Source organism: Chelonoidis abingdonii, chromosome 3, assembly GCF_003597395.2.
Source record: "Chelonoidis abingdonii isolate Lonesome George chromosome 3, CheloAbing_2.0, whole genome shotgun sequence".
Taxonomy (NCBI): domain Eukaryota; kingdom Metazoa; phylum Chordata; order Testudines; family Testudinidae; genus Chelonoidis; species Chelonoidis abingdonii.
This window is the reverse complement of record NC_133771.1, coordinates 130,326,740-130,346,517: the sequence shown is the minus strand read 5'-3', so window position 1 is coordinate 130,346,517 and position 19,778 is coordinate 130,326,740. Positions and strand designations below refer to the sequence as shown.

The window sequence follows — 19,778 nt, the reverse complement described above, 5'->3', positions numbered from 1 at the left end:
AATGTTTTTTAAAAAAACAAACAAAACCAAAACCAAACTGTTGTTGTTGTAAAGTAGCTGCTAGATAGACACATGAACTGCTTTTCATAACATGTCTAATGATGTAAGTGCACTGAATACAGAACTCCTGATGACTTTGATGGGAGTTCTGTATGGGGAGCTCTTATAGGATCAGAATCAACATTTGTAACTGCAAACACAAATGCCATCTAGAATACATTTTGACCATATTGCATTGGCATCATTTGCTCACAGAGGGTCCCACACATCTGAATCAGGTGGGTAGAGAGGATCATTTTAACTTTTATTTATTTTTGCACAAGAAAAGTTTGTTTGATTTCCTAGATTAAGGCCTGATTCTGCATTCTTTTCACACCCAAAAGTGGTGTTGAAGTCAATGGGAGTTTCTATGAGATACAAAGCATGTAGGATTGTGCACTATTGTTGTAACAGCCCCATCATTCCACAGTGACACTAGAAGTTGTATTATATTGGGTTTTGAATAGAGCTGGTCAAATAATGAAAAAATGAATTCACAAACAGATTTGTGAATAAACAAATATGAATTTATGTTGATTTTATTCCTGATTATTCAGAATATTCAGATAATCACCAGGTATTCATGAAAATGTTCTCAAATCAAGAAAAGTTCCAAATGTATATCTTAGAGAATAATGAAAATTAAATTTTATATTTGTTGTTCTAATAATGCAGTCATGTAGTCAGGAAGCAGAAACAATATTATGGGACCAATCATCCATGAATAACAAATAGTTAATGAATAATATATAAATGAAGTGAACCGTTTATAAATAACTCTTGGCCAGAAAACTATTTGTCTGCAGTATTCGGTGATTTCTTATAAATACAGAATACATGCTCAATGGAGTATGAATGATTTGTGGTGTGTGTGTATAACAATATAAAAAGCCAAGCTATGGCAATGTTTTGGTTTGATTAATACTGTTCAATCAGCTATAGTTTTGGATAAGCAACAATACAGGGACTTAACAGATTTTCAGAGTCTAGTAGGGTTTCTGAAAACATGCACTGAAAATGTAGAGATTCAGTAACTAATTTAATTTAATTTCATACTGACTGCAATACCTAAACACAGTAAAGCTGAATTTTTGATAGAGTAGTATCTTTAATTTTTGGTGGTGAGATTTTCCTTGTTTACTGTTTTACTCTAATTTGACAGTCTTTTTTTCTATGTAAGATATTTTATTAAATATTTTGTAACAGTAACTACAAATATTTGCCTAGCAGTTGACTGCTCATTAATTTATATGGTTGTACTAGACGGTTTACAGACAGAGATAAAGACAAGGTCCTTGCCCTGAAGAGCTTACAGATTTATGTCAGCAAAATATCTGCATTTAAAAATAGGTTGCAACATTAAAACACCATTCACTAATCTCTTCTTTCTGTAAACTAAATCTTTTGTAAAGGAATTGTTTTATTTTATAAATCTCTAGGAATCCTGGTTGCATTCACAAGAAATAACATATTCACATGCAAGCAAACAAAAGTATTTACTTTCTGTCCAACTTCAATAGATATGTGAAATTACAGTTGTTAAGCTGTTTTGACAAAAAGACAAACAGTATGAAATGGAAAGTATGAGTCATGAAAGCAAATCCACTGGTTTTTGTTTTTCTGTATTTCAATTCAGCATTTTTAGGTAAAAATAGGTTATATATGTATGATAGCAACTTTACCAAAACCTTCCCACTTCTGTTTCTGTTGGTTTTTAAAATTAGTTCTATAATCTGTTTTGACATCTTGAACTTTTGCAAACTGTGTGGATTGTTTTCCATAGCTACAAAGTATTCCAATGACTGACAAAAGCATTTCACTAGGAAGGCTGTATGATCTTGAGAGAAACATCATCTCATTTGATAATTTTCAGGATTAATGGTGATGATACATTAGGGCTTTGATCTTCAAACTGAAATAGTAGTCGTCCTAGCCTTTTTAAAACTGTGCCTGAAGTAATACGTAAAAATAATTGTATTACAATGAAAGACAAAATCTTACTTTAATGTTAGTATTTGTGAGTGGAAAAATAAGTAGCTACTTTGGGAAGAAGGATAAATATTTTGAGTTAAAATAGAGAACTACATATAATCTTTCTTTCTCAGTTGCATCTGTGAACATTGTCAGGATTCTTAATATCAACCCCTGTGTTCAGGGGGTTTATAAATAAATTAGCCATAACAATTAACTCAGGAATGAAACCTGGCAATTAAATGTTTTGGTCCATCTAGAGATAAAGGCGGACCTAAAAGAAAATAGAATATTACTAGTTACAGCAGGTTTTTGTGTCTGACAAAAAATATATTTTAAAATGAATATTTGCAAATTAGTTATTGTATTATGTAGACCAAGAGCTTTTTAATATGTGCAGTCACATATATAAAGTATGCATGTAACACATAAGTTATCAATATGTACGTATGATAGATATGCAATAGATTGTGTATATAGTATTATATATACATGTAACACAGATAAGTGCTAATACTCATACAAATACTTTGAATTCATGCTTTTTATGGATTAGTGTTATAAATCCATAATATGCAAATAAGAGTTAGTGTTATGGTACCAATTCAAAAAGAGCATGCAAAATAGAGAAACATGTTCTGTAATTCTGATCTATTATGCACATACTAATGCTGATCTGATTTTATAGTATACTGAGTTTTGCACATTATTCTTATATTTAACACAACAGATCTCTGAAAGAGCCTCCATAGGTCTATATACATATAACTAAACAGATTCCCCTTATTTTACATTATTATAGAAAAATCAAAACAAAGGAAATTTGTCCACAGAAATACCATACCTATTCCAATATCTGAGCACAAAAGGGTAAGTAAAGAATAATTCCTTTGCTTTTGTGAGTTCAAATTAGACCTTGACCTTTATGTTAACTCAGTTTATGGTGGTTTATTTTATGCAGGAAGGTAGGAATGTAAATTTGAATAATCCTTAATTAAAGAGTTTGGTTTGTTCTTCCAATAGTAGCTCTAAAAGAATTTAACAACATTGCTAGAATGAGGGTTTTTTTAAAAAAAACCCTCATTCTTAGCAGTTTTGAAAAAGAAGAGAGAACTGTCTGTAGCTTTCTCTATATACTAAAACTGGCAAATAGGGAAAGGGAGAAAATAATAACTGAAGACGAGCCTGAATCTAGTAAAGGAGGGAAGTTTACATTAAATGCTTCTGTTAGACTCATGAAGCTCTCATTTAAGTTTGGGATAGTATAGCAAAAGTGTGTGCTCCCCAAGGAAAAATATTTCGTGTTCTGAATTTGATACAATTGTACTAGGACTTTTTTTTTTTTCTATTTGGGAGGAAGAGCTAAAGGTTTGGAAAACAGCTCTTTGGATGCTTCTATTATTAATACTAAATTTCTTAGCTGATACCTTTTAACCAAATATAGGATCGGACTGTTTCTTAGGAGGCTGCTGCAAATCGCCCCACCCAGAACAACTGCAAATGCAAGGAAATGCCCCCAGCACCGGGGACTCAACTGTCAGAAAAAGAAAGGAACAGTAGACCAGCTTGTTCGTTGATTTTACACCGCTGGATGTCTGGGGGAAAAATCGTTTCTCAGACAAGTGAGGACTAGTTTTTTTCTCCCTGAAAGAACTGCTATCCTAATGTAAACGAAGCTCTTTAATAAGCAACTTGGTGGCTGTATTTTTTTTCACTGGGACTTTCTAATGGTGGTATAATTCCTGATGAGATTGATTTCCGTTAGCTAATGAATTTTCACTACGATTTAGAAACAAAAATGATAACATCCCTGTGGAAGAGGATGTTTAAATAAGAGGGCTAGCTTAACCGCAGGCAGGCAGTTGATTTCTACTGAAGAAAATATCAAACAGCTGGACTTTGTAGTTTGTTTTTAACCATGCACCTTAGAGAGAGAGAAATTTTTCCACGGGTGGAGGGGTATTATTAAGCTATTAAAATGTGGGATGGATGTTATTACTACATGGAGCCGTTCTTACATCCTGTTGTAACTCTGCGCATGGTATTTATGCTTGTTCACATCTTATTGTAACTGCAATGACCTCCCTTCCCTTTTGGGGGTGAAGGGCATATGTAAGACTCCCATATCGTTTCCTTTTCTACGTGGTGCTGAAAAAGGATTTAAAGTGAGAACGAAATCCGGATTGTGTAGCCTTATTGCGGATTCCTCACCCCGCCCCGTGTCACACCTCTTCGGAGGATGTGCTTGGGTCATTGCTTCCCACCACAGCCCCCCATTATTAGGTATTGTTTTGTCTGACACGCTGATCAACTGAGGTTTATTTTCCAAACACCCCGCTTTGCTGCCTGTCATTGCTTTGTGGGTCCCAAACTGTGCGATGTTGACAGGTCCATGCACTACTAAATGAAAGAGCCTGGAAAGCTACCATGGAGTTTACCCCCGGGTTTCCGATTAGTGATGCATCAGTTCAAGCAAAGGTTGGATTTCTTTGTCTGGGGTGGCTGTGTTGTTTCTGTTTGTTTTAAGAAAGCTACGCCATCTTTTAATTCATGTTACCAATCTGAGTTGGTGTATATGCCGTAAATTCAACCACAAACTTGAATGTGCTACTCCTCCATGCACATCTTCCCCCAGAGTCTGGTGTCAGTTACGCTCCGTGTAAATCTGGAGTAACTCTAGCGCATTTAGTGCATTTACTTCAGATTTGCACCACCCCGCCGGGGAGATCAGGATTCAGTTCTTCGTGGGGTTGGGGCGAGGGAGTTTTATGAGGGCGTTCAAACGTGCGAACTATTTTTCGGGCTGCATGAGTGTAACAGAAATTTGGAGCGTCAGACAAAATAGTAAATGGGGGGAGGAGAGGTGTTATGCACATCATTAAGTCCCTATCTCTCGATATATATAAATCGAGAGAAGGGGTCGGTGGTACTTAGTTAAGACTGGACTATGCTCCCAGCAGTCCTTTAGCACATACTCATCGCGTCTGCTCACATCAGCTTCTTTGATCGCTGAGGCCGGAACCAGCTGGGGCACGGGACCGGTTAAGAAAGACAGAAAACCCCAAAGCCCGAGCGTCCCCCGCCCCGTAGCTAGAGCGTTTGCTGTGGCTGCTGTGCGGGCAGCTGGCAGGGAGCGGCGCGGAGGCAGCCGAGGAAGCGCTAGCTCGGCCAGTGGGCGGTGTCTGGCGGCGGGGGCCGGGGCTGAGGGAGTGCGGCGGCGATGTTCCCCGCCTCCCCTGCAGACACACACACGGAAATGTTTGTATGGCGGGGAAAACGCTCCAGCTGTTTTGAATTGCCAGGCGAGCGCGTGCCGGCGAAGGGACACTAAGAGAGGACCCGGAGCGGAGCCACTTCGCGACCAGCAGCAGCGCCGTGGCCCCTCCGACCTAAAGAGGGGGGCGCAGATGTGACGCCAGTGGTAGGGGGCGAAGCTGTTTCCCGGGGGATCTGCTGGGGGGCAGGGAGAGCGCCTCTCCTCTCCTCTCCCCGCCGCTCCGTGTCTCCAACCAGCGTCCTGCCTCCCAGTGCCGAGGGGCGGGCCGGCCAGCCGGGCGATGTCCAACCCCGAGAGGCTGCTCTCAACCCGCCCCCAGACCCCCCTGGCTGTAGCCGGGGGAAAGCCCGGCTCCGGCACTGTCCACTCCTATGGCCAGAGCAGCGGAGGCAGCGCCGGGGCTCCTCCTCCGGGAAGCGGCTCGGCTGCCTGCAGCTTCCCCTCTGCCCTGCTCCCAAGCAGCTACCGCCGCCGCGTCGCTGGGACCGCCGCCGCCTCCTCCTCCTCCAGCATCGTCCCCAGAGCCGCTCCTCCAGTCCCCTCCTTCCCCGCCCCTGCTCCCTCTTCCCTTCGCTCCTTGCCGCCGCCTCCTCCTCCTCTTCTCCCGCCCTCTGCTGCCTCTGCGCTCGCAAGTCTCCAAGGAAGGTGGGGAGGAGGAGAGGCGGCAGCGGCGGCAGCAGGAGGAGGAGATGTTGGAGGAGGAGAAGCAGCAGCAGCAGCAGCAGCTCCCTTGATCGTCCATCTCAGCAGCAGGAGCAGCAGCAGGAGCAGGCTGTTCTTCTCTTCCTCCATCCAGGGCTTGCTGCTCCCTTCTCCAGCCGCCGGACCCCGGCAGCACCAGCCGCGGCTCCTCCTCGCCCCAGCTGCCTCTCGCCTGTGGTCCTACAATTTCCTGGGTGCTGCAGCAGCAGTCGCCCGCGGCGACGGGATCCGAGGAGACGGCCCCGGCAGGAGCAGGACCCCTAGGCAGCGGCATAGAGGCTCCTTCCTCTCCTTCTCGTCTCCCCTGCTGCTAAGGCCAGACATGGAAGATGGATCTTCTACAAGCTGCTTTAGGAGGTTTACAGACTGTTTCCTGGGCACAAGTAGGTGGCCGAGCACTTAGGGCAGGGGCTGGCTGCTTGCCTGCGGGGGGAGGATGAAGGGAGGGCTGGGTGCACGGACAGGGGGTTGGGGCGAGCTCCACGAAGGGGGAGGCCTTTTATTCTCCGCGTGGGGAGGATGGGGTGGCTGCGGATGCACAGAGCGGGGTGCGTAAAGCTGCATGGAGGAGGGGGTGCATGGCGGAAGGGGGTGGTGGGTGGATTGAGTTTTATTTTGTGGGAGGCTCTGATGTGTTCGGAATTTCTCTCTCGAGCGTTATTTCAGAATCAGTTGTAGTGCGCGCTGGGGGTGGGGATGGTAGAGAAATCAGTGTTTGGCTTGGTGCATGCTTGTTTGGCCATTCATACTATGGGTACCATGGGGGAGGATCGGAGACTTTCACCTTTTCCGGGTTCAGAACTTGCCTAAGTCGTAAAATCAGCAAGCTCCTGCTCTCTCGAGGTGTGGGGCGGGAAAGCAGCAGCAGAGAATATGGAAGCGGGACGAGGAAGGGTGGGATGGATGTTTGGAAGACGAACAAACCCCCCAGGCGCCGGGCAGCTCTGACACAAGGAGATAGATGGGTGTGTGTTTGCTCGCTCTTCAGCATCCAATGCCCTCTTCTCCTGGCGGTAGCTTTCAGTGCCGCCGGGATAACAACAGCCACGGCAGAAACACGTGCTGCGGGATACCGCTGGGGTGAGGAGGTGCTCGAGTGGCGGGAGGCTGGAATCAGTGGGGCTGGACAGTCATAAGGGACCTTCTTACATCTAATAGCTTCCACCCCCAAGCGAGCGATCACACCCCCCCCAGCAGGTGTCGGTGGGCCCAGTTACAAAAGTGCCAAGAGGTGGTAGCGAGACCCATACATCCAACGTCCTCCTCTCTGCTCTGCTCAGTCGTGGCCCGGGGCAGGCTCGCCGGTTGTCCGATCGCGGCGGGGGAGGGCGGGTTCCTCGGTGCTCCATGGGAGGGACAAGGTGGCGGGGTGGCTTGGAGGGCCGGCGGCCGGGGTGGGGCAGGTTATCGCGGGGGGGGGGGTATTAGGGCTAGCGTGGACAGGGGGCAGCTTTGAGAGGAGGGCGAGTGCCGGGGAATGGAGCACAGGGCTGGGGGAGCCGCTGGCAGCCAGCGCCGAGCTGCCAAATCCGCGAGGTGGTGAAGGGAGCGAGGCTTCGCATTGCAGGACCGCTCCATTCATAACCCGGCGGCGGGCTATCCCTGCGCGCCCGTGTGCCAGCCTCCCCGCGAGCGACCCCCGGCCTGCCCCCCACCCCCGCCGTGGCCGTGCTGCTCTTCGCATTCGCGTCGCCCAGCCACCCTTCCCCTCTGGGAAGGGCGGTGGGAGTCGCGCCGGGTCAGTTGCACGCAGAGGGAAAAGTTTGCACCCACAGAAGGGAGGACGGACAAACGGGGGTTTTCTCGGACCTCTCCCTGTTCTATTAAGTGGGCCGCATGAACTAGCCATTCTGTGACCAGGCGCCTGGATCGGGCCTTTCTGTGCCGAGGCGCTGGACCTGGGGCTGCTGCAGCACCCCCCGACTTGAAGTGGTTTCCATCATATACAGGGTTTACAGTGTGGTTCAATCGCTGCTAGCACCCCCACTATACAAATTGTTCCAGCGTCCCTGGTTCTGTTTTAGGAGAAATTCATTTCACCCAAGTGCAAATATTTGTGAAACTGTATTGAACTTTCTCCACTGAACTTGAGTTGCATCACCCCCCCCACCCCAATGGTATTGTAACTGTACTAGTGTGAAAACGCTTTGGGTCTGGTTTTGACAGCCAATTACTGCATTATTTTTTTTAAAAAGGATGTTGAATCATAGTTATTTTTAATGTCACAGGTTCAGTTTGACTAGGTGACTTTTTTGGGTGCATGTAAAAGCTATTTGTTTCCAAAATGTCTATATTTATGTATGTAAAAAATTTCAGGGGTGCCAGCTAAAACTGGGCCACATTGCCTGATAACTCATCACTGATTTTAGTGTAATTAGCATAGTGAATATTTGTTGTTTTTGTGATGTGATCCGTGTGGGAAAGGACTCCCTTACACGTGCTTTGGCACTTCTTTCCATGTTGATTAATATGTCACCCTGCCATACAATCAAATGTGTATATATAGCTGTTTATGCATATTCACATGCACAGTGTTATCACACTATGAAAATGTATAGCTAATTTCAGAAGTGCTTGTAGAAGTAGAAATTAAAAAAAAAAAAAAAGCCAAACCCATGGGGTTTCTTGCTGTCTTTATTCCTGTTCCCACTTTGAGAAAGATGGTAGAAGGCTATTCATACTTACAGTACAAGTCAGATATTTTAAAATAAATAGTCTGAGAACAAGAGACTAAACCAGAGAATTTCTGCCAGTTGGGCAGTTCTCTGGCACACATCATCAGAAAAAAGATTTGCAGGATTATTATGTAAAATATTTTGAAAACATGAGTCCAGTTCACAGAGAAGCTCTTAATAAATAAAGGAAGAAAGTCAAACAAAATACTAAAGTCTAGACAGCTTTAGTGGGGCTATTGCAAAAGGTGGAACTATATCTTTTGGAAAATGCACTTGTCAGTCCACATTTGGAATGCCGCATGCGGTGGGTTACAGTACCATAAGAAGCATATTACTTTTATGAAAACGGTGAGGTAGTGTAGGGTAATGAAGATAATGACTCGATGGATTATACTATGCATATCTCAAAGTTTATTATTTTCTATCCCAAACACTATGTGGGTGTAAATAAAATCTTTGAAAAACTGCACAATATAATGACTAAAGGCAGTTTACATAAGGAAAGGTTATGGGAATTGGGATGGGTTTCTCAGAAAAGAGACATTGAGGTGACCTAATTGAAGTTCTCAACATTGTGATGCAGATGAAGTTGCTAGGGATTTATTCCCTCACTGTTCTCCCACATGAACACGCTAACCAGGCTAATAGTGGCATTCAAAATATTAGCTAAAAGCTGATTATTTTTTATTTCAGGTCCTGCAGTATCACTTCATGCCACATCTGGCTGGTTCTTGCTCTGCTGTGATGACCAAACATGCCACATACTGGTTTTGTCAGAACTAGAGCATTGCACTAGCTTGCAGTGGGTCAGGTAAATGTCTTTTATCATTATATTGTGTTTTTCAAAGTTTTAAAACTATATATTGAAGATAATTTGGGATATAAAATAGTAAACTTTGGGAAACATTCAATATAATAAATCCATAAGACTGAATTTTGGGTCCATCCTCCAGTGGAAATTCCACAGTAGCTGAGATATTGTAAATTGTTTTTTTTTTTTTTTTGTGTGTGGAATGGTCTGAATTTCCAAGAGGCTGTTTCTGCAAACACACACACAACTTTCCATGTGTGTGTCCTATGGGACTACACGCATGCAGAAAATTACTAGTATGCATAAGTATTTGCAGACTGGAGACCTGTGCTGGTAGAAACACTGTATTGTGACACTGATATTTTGCAACCTCATGTCTCAATAATGCTTTGTTGTGATGCCACAAATTTGTCATGCATTTAAATGTGGCAAACTTACAGCATTACTATGCAGTAATCATCTGAGAAGGGTGGATGTATTGGGATGTGGAAGGCTGGGGAAAGATGAGATTTTAGCTAAAATAGTATCTTGAATGCCTCTGATAGCCTGGCTAATGGGAAACTCAACCTGGGATCAAGCTGTTTTATCTCTGGCTTATGTATCATCACTTGTCATCAAGATTTTGTAGGACAAATGTTTGTCTTCAGCAGTGATTCAGATGTGTAACTATGAGCAGAAGTAGGTTTTGCAATTGAATCTTCCTTTAAAACGTAGTTGATGAAGCAGTAGCCAGCATAGGCTTTGGCTCTCACTCTCATAAATGTGCTGGTTCTGCATTGTTTAAGGAGTAGAAATTTCACTGAAGTAATATAAACAATTATTTGTGATTTGGGGTATCACTGAAAGGCTGTATCAGGCTTGTTCTGTTGTTCTAGGCATTGTGCAAACATGTAGGAACACCAGGGGCCTTGCTGTGAAGAGCTTTCACTTATTTCTTTTGAAAAAGACTGTGTATATCAGGGAGTAGGAGGAATTGGGAGCAGTGAAGAGCAGGGTAGTGATAAAAAGCTCATGAAGTTACGTAGGTTGGCTATTAAACAACTTCATGGCTCTAAATCTTGTGATTTATTTAATAAATAAATCAGCTGTTTCTTAGCATCATTGGTTGACTGATTTCTTTTAGGCATCGCGGCAGAATTAGGTCTTAAATTGGGGAGGTAGTGATCTCACAGATCAGTTAGGGAGCACATTCCTTGTGGAAGGGGCAGTGTGAAAGAAAGCACAAGAATCTTGGTGGGAGAAGCAAACAAATGGACACTGGGATCACACCATTTGAGTGAGATGCCACTTTTACCTGGCCACCTTTCAGAGTAGGACAGTCTTTTTGTGTGTTTTGTTGGATTAAAGCTTTATGACTGTAATGAAGTCTCCCAACACGCACACTGACCTCCCTCCTGCCTTTGGTAGTGGTATCAGGTATTTGAGCCACTGTCATTTAATCTGGTCTGGTGGAAATTAGAGTGCTAGGATGGGTGTATATGTATGTGTTTATATAACTTTCACACCCAAGCCACTGAGTCACTTATCTCTGATAAAACTCAGTAAGTATTTGTTCTTACCAACTTCTTAATTTGTTGTACAGACCAAAACTTCCTCGTATTCAGCTTTAAAATTGTTCTCATTCGTTATTCTAATACCAATAGAGTGTACATAGCAGCTTCCAGTACATTTTTTGAAATTTGTTTTAATTTACTTTTAGCTTTATAAAATATGCCCATCAGACATTCTCTGAATGTATGTTCATCATTTAAAAACATAGCACAACTTAGTGTCAGGCTTGAAAATATTCAAAATTATACAGGGTTTCAGTTTAATAATAGTTTGGTCAATAAGATTTAAATGAATAACACTGTTTAAAGAATAGTATCTGTTCATTTTCTTGTTATTTTTAAAAAAATGGCATGTTTTCCTTAGCACAGAATTTACACCTTTTGTACTTTTAAGATGTTAATGTTTTTTATCATTACGTTCTCCAGCTCACACAGGAAATGTTAAATGACAATAAACCAAAAAACAACCCATTATCACCTGTAGGTGAATGCTTTCCATAAAACTATCCCTCTATATGCGAGCTCTCAGTCCTTATCCTCAAAGGAGAGCTGCACAGCACTTTCAAATGACAGACCTGGGAGCTTAAATTCATAACTTTGATACTAAAACTCATGGATTGAATAGAGACACTGGCTTTATGGCTTATTACAATAACTTATAACCCACTTACCCCAGCCCCAGCATTTCCCCCACCCCCTATGACTGGAGAGGTGTTGGCACTTCACCTCAAATGGTCCCTGAAATATGTGTTAGCTACTTATGCTAAACAGTCTGTTCCACCTTGTATTTAGCTGTGATACTCTGAGTACCTTTCCCAGACCTGAAGAAGAGCTCTGTGTAAGCTTAAAAGCTTGTCTCTCTCACCAACAGAAGTTAGTCCAGTAAAAGATATTACCTCACCCTCCTTGTCTCTCTGATATCCTGGGACCAACGCAGCTGCAACACTGCATACAATGCTTTTTTTTATTGTTGTTTAAACTTAACTGCATTTATTTTCTTTGACTCAGTATATTTTGGTCTTTTCTGCTCCCTCTGCTGGCTGTTTGAATTGTAAATAACTATATGAAACTCCGGTATTAAATCCGTGCTGATATTACTAATGCTTTCAGAAACATTGGTATTCAGAATTGCAGAAATCCATATTCATTTGAATCTTCATTAGAAATTCAGAAAAACCTACAGTTGGTAAATGAAAAAAAAATGGTGGAAAAGGAAAATACGTTCAAATTTCTAAGAAGGGTCTTCTCAGTTTTGTTTTTACTTTGCACTGATTTTAACTTTAGAAAAGTTGATGTCTTTTAGCTGCAGTGAGCATCTCCTTAGCAGTAAATAAACATCAAGATAAATAAACATCACACTGCACTGGAAAGTCTCAGATGGATGCATTATACACCAAACAATTTTCTGTCGTATTAGCGTATTGAAAAACTGCAGAAAGGGCCATGAACTCTTATTTTTGTAAGGTTATCACAATCAGTGCTCAGTCTTACATTTGAACATGTGCCTACATATCTAAATATATCTTGTACAAATGCAATAGCTAGTTGTGCAGGAAACTTGATTTGTGCACCAGTGTACAATAATTATCTTATATAGCACCTACCATCCTTGAGCATTTTACAAACTAAGCCAGGGATTGCTTCATGTACCATTGAAATGTAGCAACTTCTGGAGGGGAATAAGGCAATTTTAAGACTGTATAGCAACATTTCAGAGCGGGAAGTAAAGGCCACTGTATTTAGTTGAAACTGCAAGGGAAATTTTTGGACCATGCATCTAGGATCTTTAATGACCACCAATGGTTAAGGCCAATGTTTTATACCTCATCTGTGCTAGTGTTCTGGTTTAATTCTAACAGATTGAATCACAACATCTCTTCCTGCAGCACCTGGGTGTTTTCTTCTTCTGTTCAGATGCTTACATAGCCTGACTCTGCTTAACTCGTGAGGTCTGACTGGCACTCTGCACAGATTTGTGTGGTTGCATGTGGAATTTAAGCAGAATCAAGCCTCAGCTCTGCTGACTTATTCTATCCAATGCCAGGTTTTCACTATCTAATTCAAACAAAGCAAGGAAACCAAGTTTTGATTCTGGAAGATTTCTTTTTAATGTAGCTATTCATTGTCACAGTAGTCATTTAAATGTAACAAAATGGGATAATCCTGTGGTTTGTTTGTTTCTTCATTACTTTTTTGTCCTAAAATGTAGAACAACAGGAGTTATTTAGGCTGGTCCCTTGATCTGTAGTGATCTGTTACTCAAAGAATAACATTCAGAATGAATTAGTATTGCTCACTCTTGCGGGTGATTTTGGCACATGCTGCAAGCAGTCACACCATGATGCAAAAATATCAGTCTTATGTGATTTTCAGGCTTGCCCAGAGAAAACTCCCTCTGATTGTCTGCCTTAGCTACTCCCTGCCTCCTGGGGATGGACAGGCAGTCACAACTGCTGCAGGCAGTGCTCTCTCTGTCCCCTTAAGGGCTGGCAGAATTGTTCTGGGGGCAAAGAGCAGTTGATATCACTTTCATAAGGAGGAATCAGAGCCTAGCAGCTCAGGATGGCTCTGCTCCCTCCTTCCTCTTCCCTTGTAAAAGTTTGTCAGCTCATCTATGCTCCTTTCCTCCTGTTTCTCCATCAGCCTCATGCTGGGAAGGGGCAGAAGAGGACTGCTGTTGGAATTGTCCCGGGACTGGGAGGGGAGTGGAAAAATCCCTAGACCCTCTCCATCTTTCACTCTCCTTCTCTCCCCATATGACTGGAGGGGTGTTGGCACTTCTTTTATCCAATGCCTGGTTTGTCCTAAGATGTAGAACGGTGGTTCTCAAACTTTTTTTTAATTTGCGGACCCTAAACACAATTTCAAATAGAAGTGTCAACCCTTATGGAAATCTTAGTCTGTGTACCCCCAGGGGTCCATGGACCACAGATTGAGAACCACTGGTATACAACATCCACAACAGCAGGAGACCAACGACAGTTCTGTGACTGGGTGGGCAGAATTGATATAGGCTTGAGGGGGGAAAAAATGATTGATTTGGAGCTGAGGGCAGATGCACTTCACAGGGCTGGAGGTGCGGAACTGATTGATGTAGGAATGGATAATTGATGGATAGTAAGGTGGCCACTCATGCATCCCCAGAATATCAATACTGGACATTCCAGTACATCCAGGAATGTCATGAGCCGACGATGCCTACATTACTCTGCCTCTGGAGGATGCCCGCGGAAGCAACATGTCTTGCACTTCAAAATAGCATCCTCCATTTCCGATGCTGGGCAAAACCATATCTAGTTTTATACCAGTAACAGACGGCAGACAAACCTTGATAAAACAGGACGGTCAAGCTTAAAACAGACAAAAGGCCTGCCGAGTAGTGGAGAGGGAGCTGGCGGGGAGACAGAATTATTTAGATGATGTTTTTGAGTTTTGGGAGAAGTTGGAAACCTTCCACAGCATCAGAAACACTTTATATGCTTTTCTCTAATTTTATGCAAATTAAAGATCTGCTGCTTATTTTGACAGAAGATGTTGGCAGGTATGGATTTTGGAGAAGCAGAGTGAGCTGGAATCAATGTGCAAGACAGAATTAGTTCTGACTATTCATTATCTCACACATATTGGCTGTAGTCAGGGAGTTCAAAACACAGACAGACCAAATTCCACGATTTAATCTTTTCAACTCTCATGGATTTTTTTAAGGGTCTGTGTCATGGTACAATTCCCCACCCTGAACCTTAGCGTCCAAAAGATGGGGTACCAGCATGAATTCCTCTAAGCTCAATTACCAGCTTAGAACCTGTAACGCTGCCACCAACCAGGAATTCCAGTGCCTGGTACACTCTGGTCCCCCCCAAAACCTTGCCCGGGGACCCCCCCAAGACCCAGACACTCTGGATCTTAACACAAGGAAAGTAAACCCTTTCCCCCACCGTTGCCTCTCCCAGACGAGAAAAATTACTTCTCTCTCCCCTTCCCTCCTTTCCCCACCAATTCCTGGTCGGATCCTGACCCAAGTCCCTGGGGTCTCACCAGAATAAGAAACAATGGGTTTTAAATCAAGAAAAACTTTGTAATTAAAGTGAGAATAACAGTAAAGTTATTTTGTTAAATTTTAAGATGGATCAGGTACAGTGGTTTTCAGCATAACACTGGAAATACTCCCACCTAGGTAACGAGTACAAATTAAAATCCTTTCAGCAAAATACAGTTTGAAATCCTTACAGTCAAATAAACAATTAAACTCCTCCAGCCAAATGCACATTTGCAAAGTAAAAAACAAACATAAGCTAAACCTTGTCTATCTTTACCCTTAAAGGGTTAAACTTTTTACTATTCGAACGTTATAGCGCCTGTTACGGAGAGATGTGGGAGAGAAACCTGGTTGCATGTCTGGTCTCTTACAAGAACCGAGAAGAACAACCAACAAAACTAACAGACACAGCCGAAACTTCCCTCCCTCAAGATTTGAAAGTATCCTGTCCCCTGATTGGTCCTCTGGTCAGGTGACAGCCAGGCTTACTGAACTTGTTAACCCCTTACAGTCAAAACAGATATAAAGTACTTTTGTTCTGTTAACTCCTACTATCTGTTTGACAGTTTGACTCATGATTTTTTGAATTTTTGGCATTGGCAGTACTGAAGAACATCAATGAAACATGGCATCTCCTGTTGTGGGAATGGTGTGGAGGAAAACAGTATTGTGTGTATGTATGTACTTAGATGACTGCTATTTCCTAAGATTCGTTCATGTACGTATTACAGTATATTCTTGCCAAGTATTAACAAAGGCTGCAAGTGAGCCTCATTGTCTTCTCTCCTACCTTATGCATATCAAAACCACTAGTTAAAAAAAAACCAACCAATTTAAATTAGAGGTCAACATGCTGTATTTTATCCAGAAGAAAAAGAATGAATCATTTTTTTAATGCTCACGAGCAATATCATTCACTTAAGGGTAATTGTTAATTAGAGATGGATTTTGCTAATTGTTTTATTGTGAAATGCTTGGATCATTGTAAATCTATGTACTACGTAAATGGAGGATGAATTCATATATACACCCTTCAGTCCCAGTGCCCTGAACTCATGCTAAAATTTAACAGGTACAATTTAAAAAAAAAAAAAAAAAAAAAGCTGACAGAGCAATGTTTTCTTCTCTAAAATATTGACCTTCCCCGCAATACACCTGTCTGTATCCCAGGATAGGCAAGATTTAATCCAGGGCAAGTAACAGCTTTTCAGTACATTAAATTGTCACATCTGCAAAAAGTGATATCTCACAGCCCCAAAGGGCTGGAAATGGGACCTCTATACCATTGGGAGGCAGAATCCCTGATTCCCGGTGGGGTTTAGCATGCTAACCTAGCACTAAAAGGTCACAAAATAAATGACTTCAGGATGTTAATCACAGCCCAGTTTTGGAGCAACCCAAACTACTTTAGTGGTTTGTTTTGTTTTAAAGTGGCTTTTCAAAAATAAAATCTTTTAAAAAAAAAATCCTATAACAACAAGAATAATAATCCTGATCTTGCATGATGGAGGGAACTTCAGAAGTTGTAGATGGTCAGAATCTAGATCATTTAATCCCTCTTCCTGCTTGGGAACACCTGATCTTTTAGGAATTCATGCTTTGCAGCTAAAAACATAAACTAGTATATGTACCCCTTAGGAGTGCAATTTTAATTTGCTTCAGCCTGTAGGGTAACACCATATTAGCAGAAAACACAATCTTTTCCTTGCCCTGGGTATTTCGGCAACATTTCTGCAACTCTCAGAAATTCTGTTGATTCAGAGAACAAGAGGCTAAACTTGGGCTCTCCTGTCTTTAGTGTGAGAACTAGATATCTGTCCTCCTCTTTCACTATCTAATCTTTGTACCTCAACAGTAGTTCCTTCCATGATGTCTTATTCCATTTACCTCCAAACTTTTCTGTATGTCTAAAGCTACTAGTCTCTCTTCTACACTGAGATTTCCTAAAAGCAAAGTTATACTCCTCAATATTTATCCCTTTCTGACTTTTCTCATGTCAAGCTTGTGCTGTATTATTACCTGTTTGCCTGTACTGTCTATTTTATTTATTTTTGATATATCTTGGAAACTTCTAACTGAACTCCTTATTGCTTTATTGGAGTTTTGCCTTGTTTCCTGTGTTTTGTCTTCATGATCATCCCCTCCCCCTTCCCCTGCCCCTTTTAGGCATTATCTGTTTCTCTGCTTAATATTATTTCCTCCTTATCCACCCATCAGCTTCTTCTAGCTGCTGTTTCCTTCCTGATTGCTGGATTCTGTAGAGATTCCTTCCCCTCCCTGCATATGCCTGACTCCTTACCCTATCCTTATCTACAGGTTTTAATTTCCCCCATATACTCCCAACAGCTGTTTTCATCTGAGCCAGTGCACTGGTGTTACTTCAGTTCACATTCATTTTACGGATCTGTCCTGTTCTTCACACGCCCCCCCCGGATTCCAAATCACACCCAACAATCTCAAAAACCTTCCTATGTGAGTTGCATGTTTCCTGTGATTCACTGAATTTCCTAATCTGGCACCGTCTGCCTTGCCTTAAGTGTGATATCACTAGTATTTTTTTTTTTTCTTAAAGCAAACAGTTCTCATAAAAGGTGCAGTTTGCTGTAATAGAAAACTGAAGTAATCTATTCTCATAACTGGTGCTGCCTCAGCCAGCATGCACAAGTTTCTTCACACCAGCCTTCTGATGTGCCTCACTTCAAATCTGTAGGAAACTACTTTTATGGGGAAGGAGGTTGTCTTTAATTTTCACAAATAATGTTTTTGAGTCAGCTTCGCTTGAGAAGCTGATCTTTAGCATAGATCCTAATTTGTGGAACTTAGTTTTCAGATCCGTCAGTCTATGATTATGAGTATAATCAGCTTCAGCATGGCTTTAAGGACTGCTGGCTTCTTTCCAGCCACTGCATCTAGGAGGCAAGAAACTCTAGGTGACTCAGGGTCATGACTAAATAATATTATGTCCTCTTCTAAGAACTGAAGGCCAAATTTCAGATGTAATGCATAGTCTGGGAAGAACTAGGTAGCCTGGGAATGTGTACAGGTCTGCAGAAACATCTGTCCTGGTTGTGGAGGGAAAGGAGATTACTGCTTCCCCAGCCATCCCTGCAAAACTCTTTTCAGTGAAAACTCTGCATTGGTCAAGGATATTAACTAGGGGGAATGGGACATTGCTCTAGCCTTTCTTTCTCCTCATGATTCTACTCTGTGTAGTGAGAGAAACCTGCATTGACTGTGTGGGAAGGACATGGTCTATGATCCACAGGGGCCTCCTGCCTGCTGAGCAGTTGCACAGATTCTGATTGTGGAGCTTGTCTGCACCTCTTATATCTTATACCTTGGAATTGTCTGAACCAGTGCAGAGCTAGCATATGCCGTTGAATGGGATAATGCAGCCCTTACTTCCATAAAATCATAGGCCAATATTTCATCTTTAAAGCAGAGCCATATGTCATAAAAATTGATAAGTGAAACAGAGTGGTCCATTGGATATGGCACCAGAGTGGGGGACTTTGATTTGTTGTGTGACTGTGAGCAAATCATTTGACCCATCTGTGTCTGTTGCCCCATCTGACAACACTTTGTAAAACTCTTTGAAAGCTATGGATGAAAACTGCTATATAAGTGCTAAGTATATTTATAAGTTGGGGAAAAAGTGTATCTATTCATGACAGGAGGCTAGAATATGCTAATAATCTTGACTGCAGATATTGGGGGAGGGGGGAAGTGACAGCAACATATCTCGTTAAGGTGGTGGCATTACAAAGAAATCAAAGTGAAAAACATTATAGGAAAGAAGGAGAATGCAACATTTTCAGTGCTCAAAAGAACGTGATTGCATTTGAAGAAAAGGTGTACCCCTTTAGAGAAGGCTATATTAAACTCTAATCTTGTGTCTTTGGGGTAGATGAAACAATTTTTCCATTACTGTGTAAATGATATCTGTCAGCAAGTTGTTGATAGGATTTTGTAGATATTCTTTCATTGAAGTAAGATGAGGTTTTTTTCCTGTACATGGCTTTAGCCCTTTCTTTAACTATCATCATCACCTCCCTTCAACAAAAATGTTTTTCTTTCCTTTATTTAATATCAATAAAAGTCACCAAGCATCCATGCTGGTATATTGTTTCTGAATTTATTTATACATTTGCAGTAAATGCCTAAAATGTGTATCCTTCACTTTTTGCAGTTTAAACATTATTATTCTTATCTGCCTCATTTCTTTATACCAAACCTTTGTATATGTAAACTGGACCAGTCTTTTACCATTTTCTGCTAAGTCACTCTAGGACTTTTCTGTATTTTCTTCAGTGCACTTCATTGTATCCTTTATTTGTAACACAATGATTAGTGCCTATTGTTCCTCTCCCTCCTGGCACAGTTTCTCTATAGATAATACAAATATTGTTACATACATACTGCTTGCCCATCTTTGATTTGTTAATCTGATTTGTCTCTAAAGCTGTGGCTCTCAGCCTTTCCAGAAAACTATACTCCTTTCAGGAGTCTGCTTTGTCTTGCATACCTCCAAGTTACACCTCACTTAAAACCTACTGACTTACAAAACAGACCTAGAAATACAAAAGTGTCACAGCATTCATGCGATGACTGAAAAATTGCTGACTTTCTAATTTGTACCATATAATTTTAAAACAAGTTCTTTGGAATATAAATATTGTACTTGCATTTCAGTATGTAGTATATAGAGCAGTATAAA

General features: G+C 41.8%; 1 protein-coding gene across 2 annotated transcripts in view; it reads left to right on the top strand.

The window, feature by feature from the left end:
- The first annotated feature begins 5,567 nt into the window (after window positions 1-5,567).
- The window catches only part of PDE10A (phosphodiesterase 10A), a 309,321-nt gene continuing 295,110 nt past the window's right edge, over window positions 5,568-19,778 (top strand). For both annotated transcript variants that reach the window (XM_075064099.1, XM_032790920.2), the window contains exon 1: window positions 5,568-6,372. In XM_075064099.1, coding sequence (XP_074920200.1) covers window positions 5,568-6,372 — 805 coding nt within the window. The remainder of the gene's footprint in view (window positions 6,373-19,778) is intronic.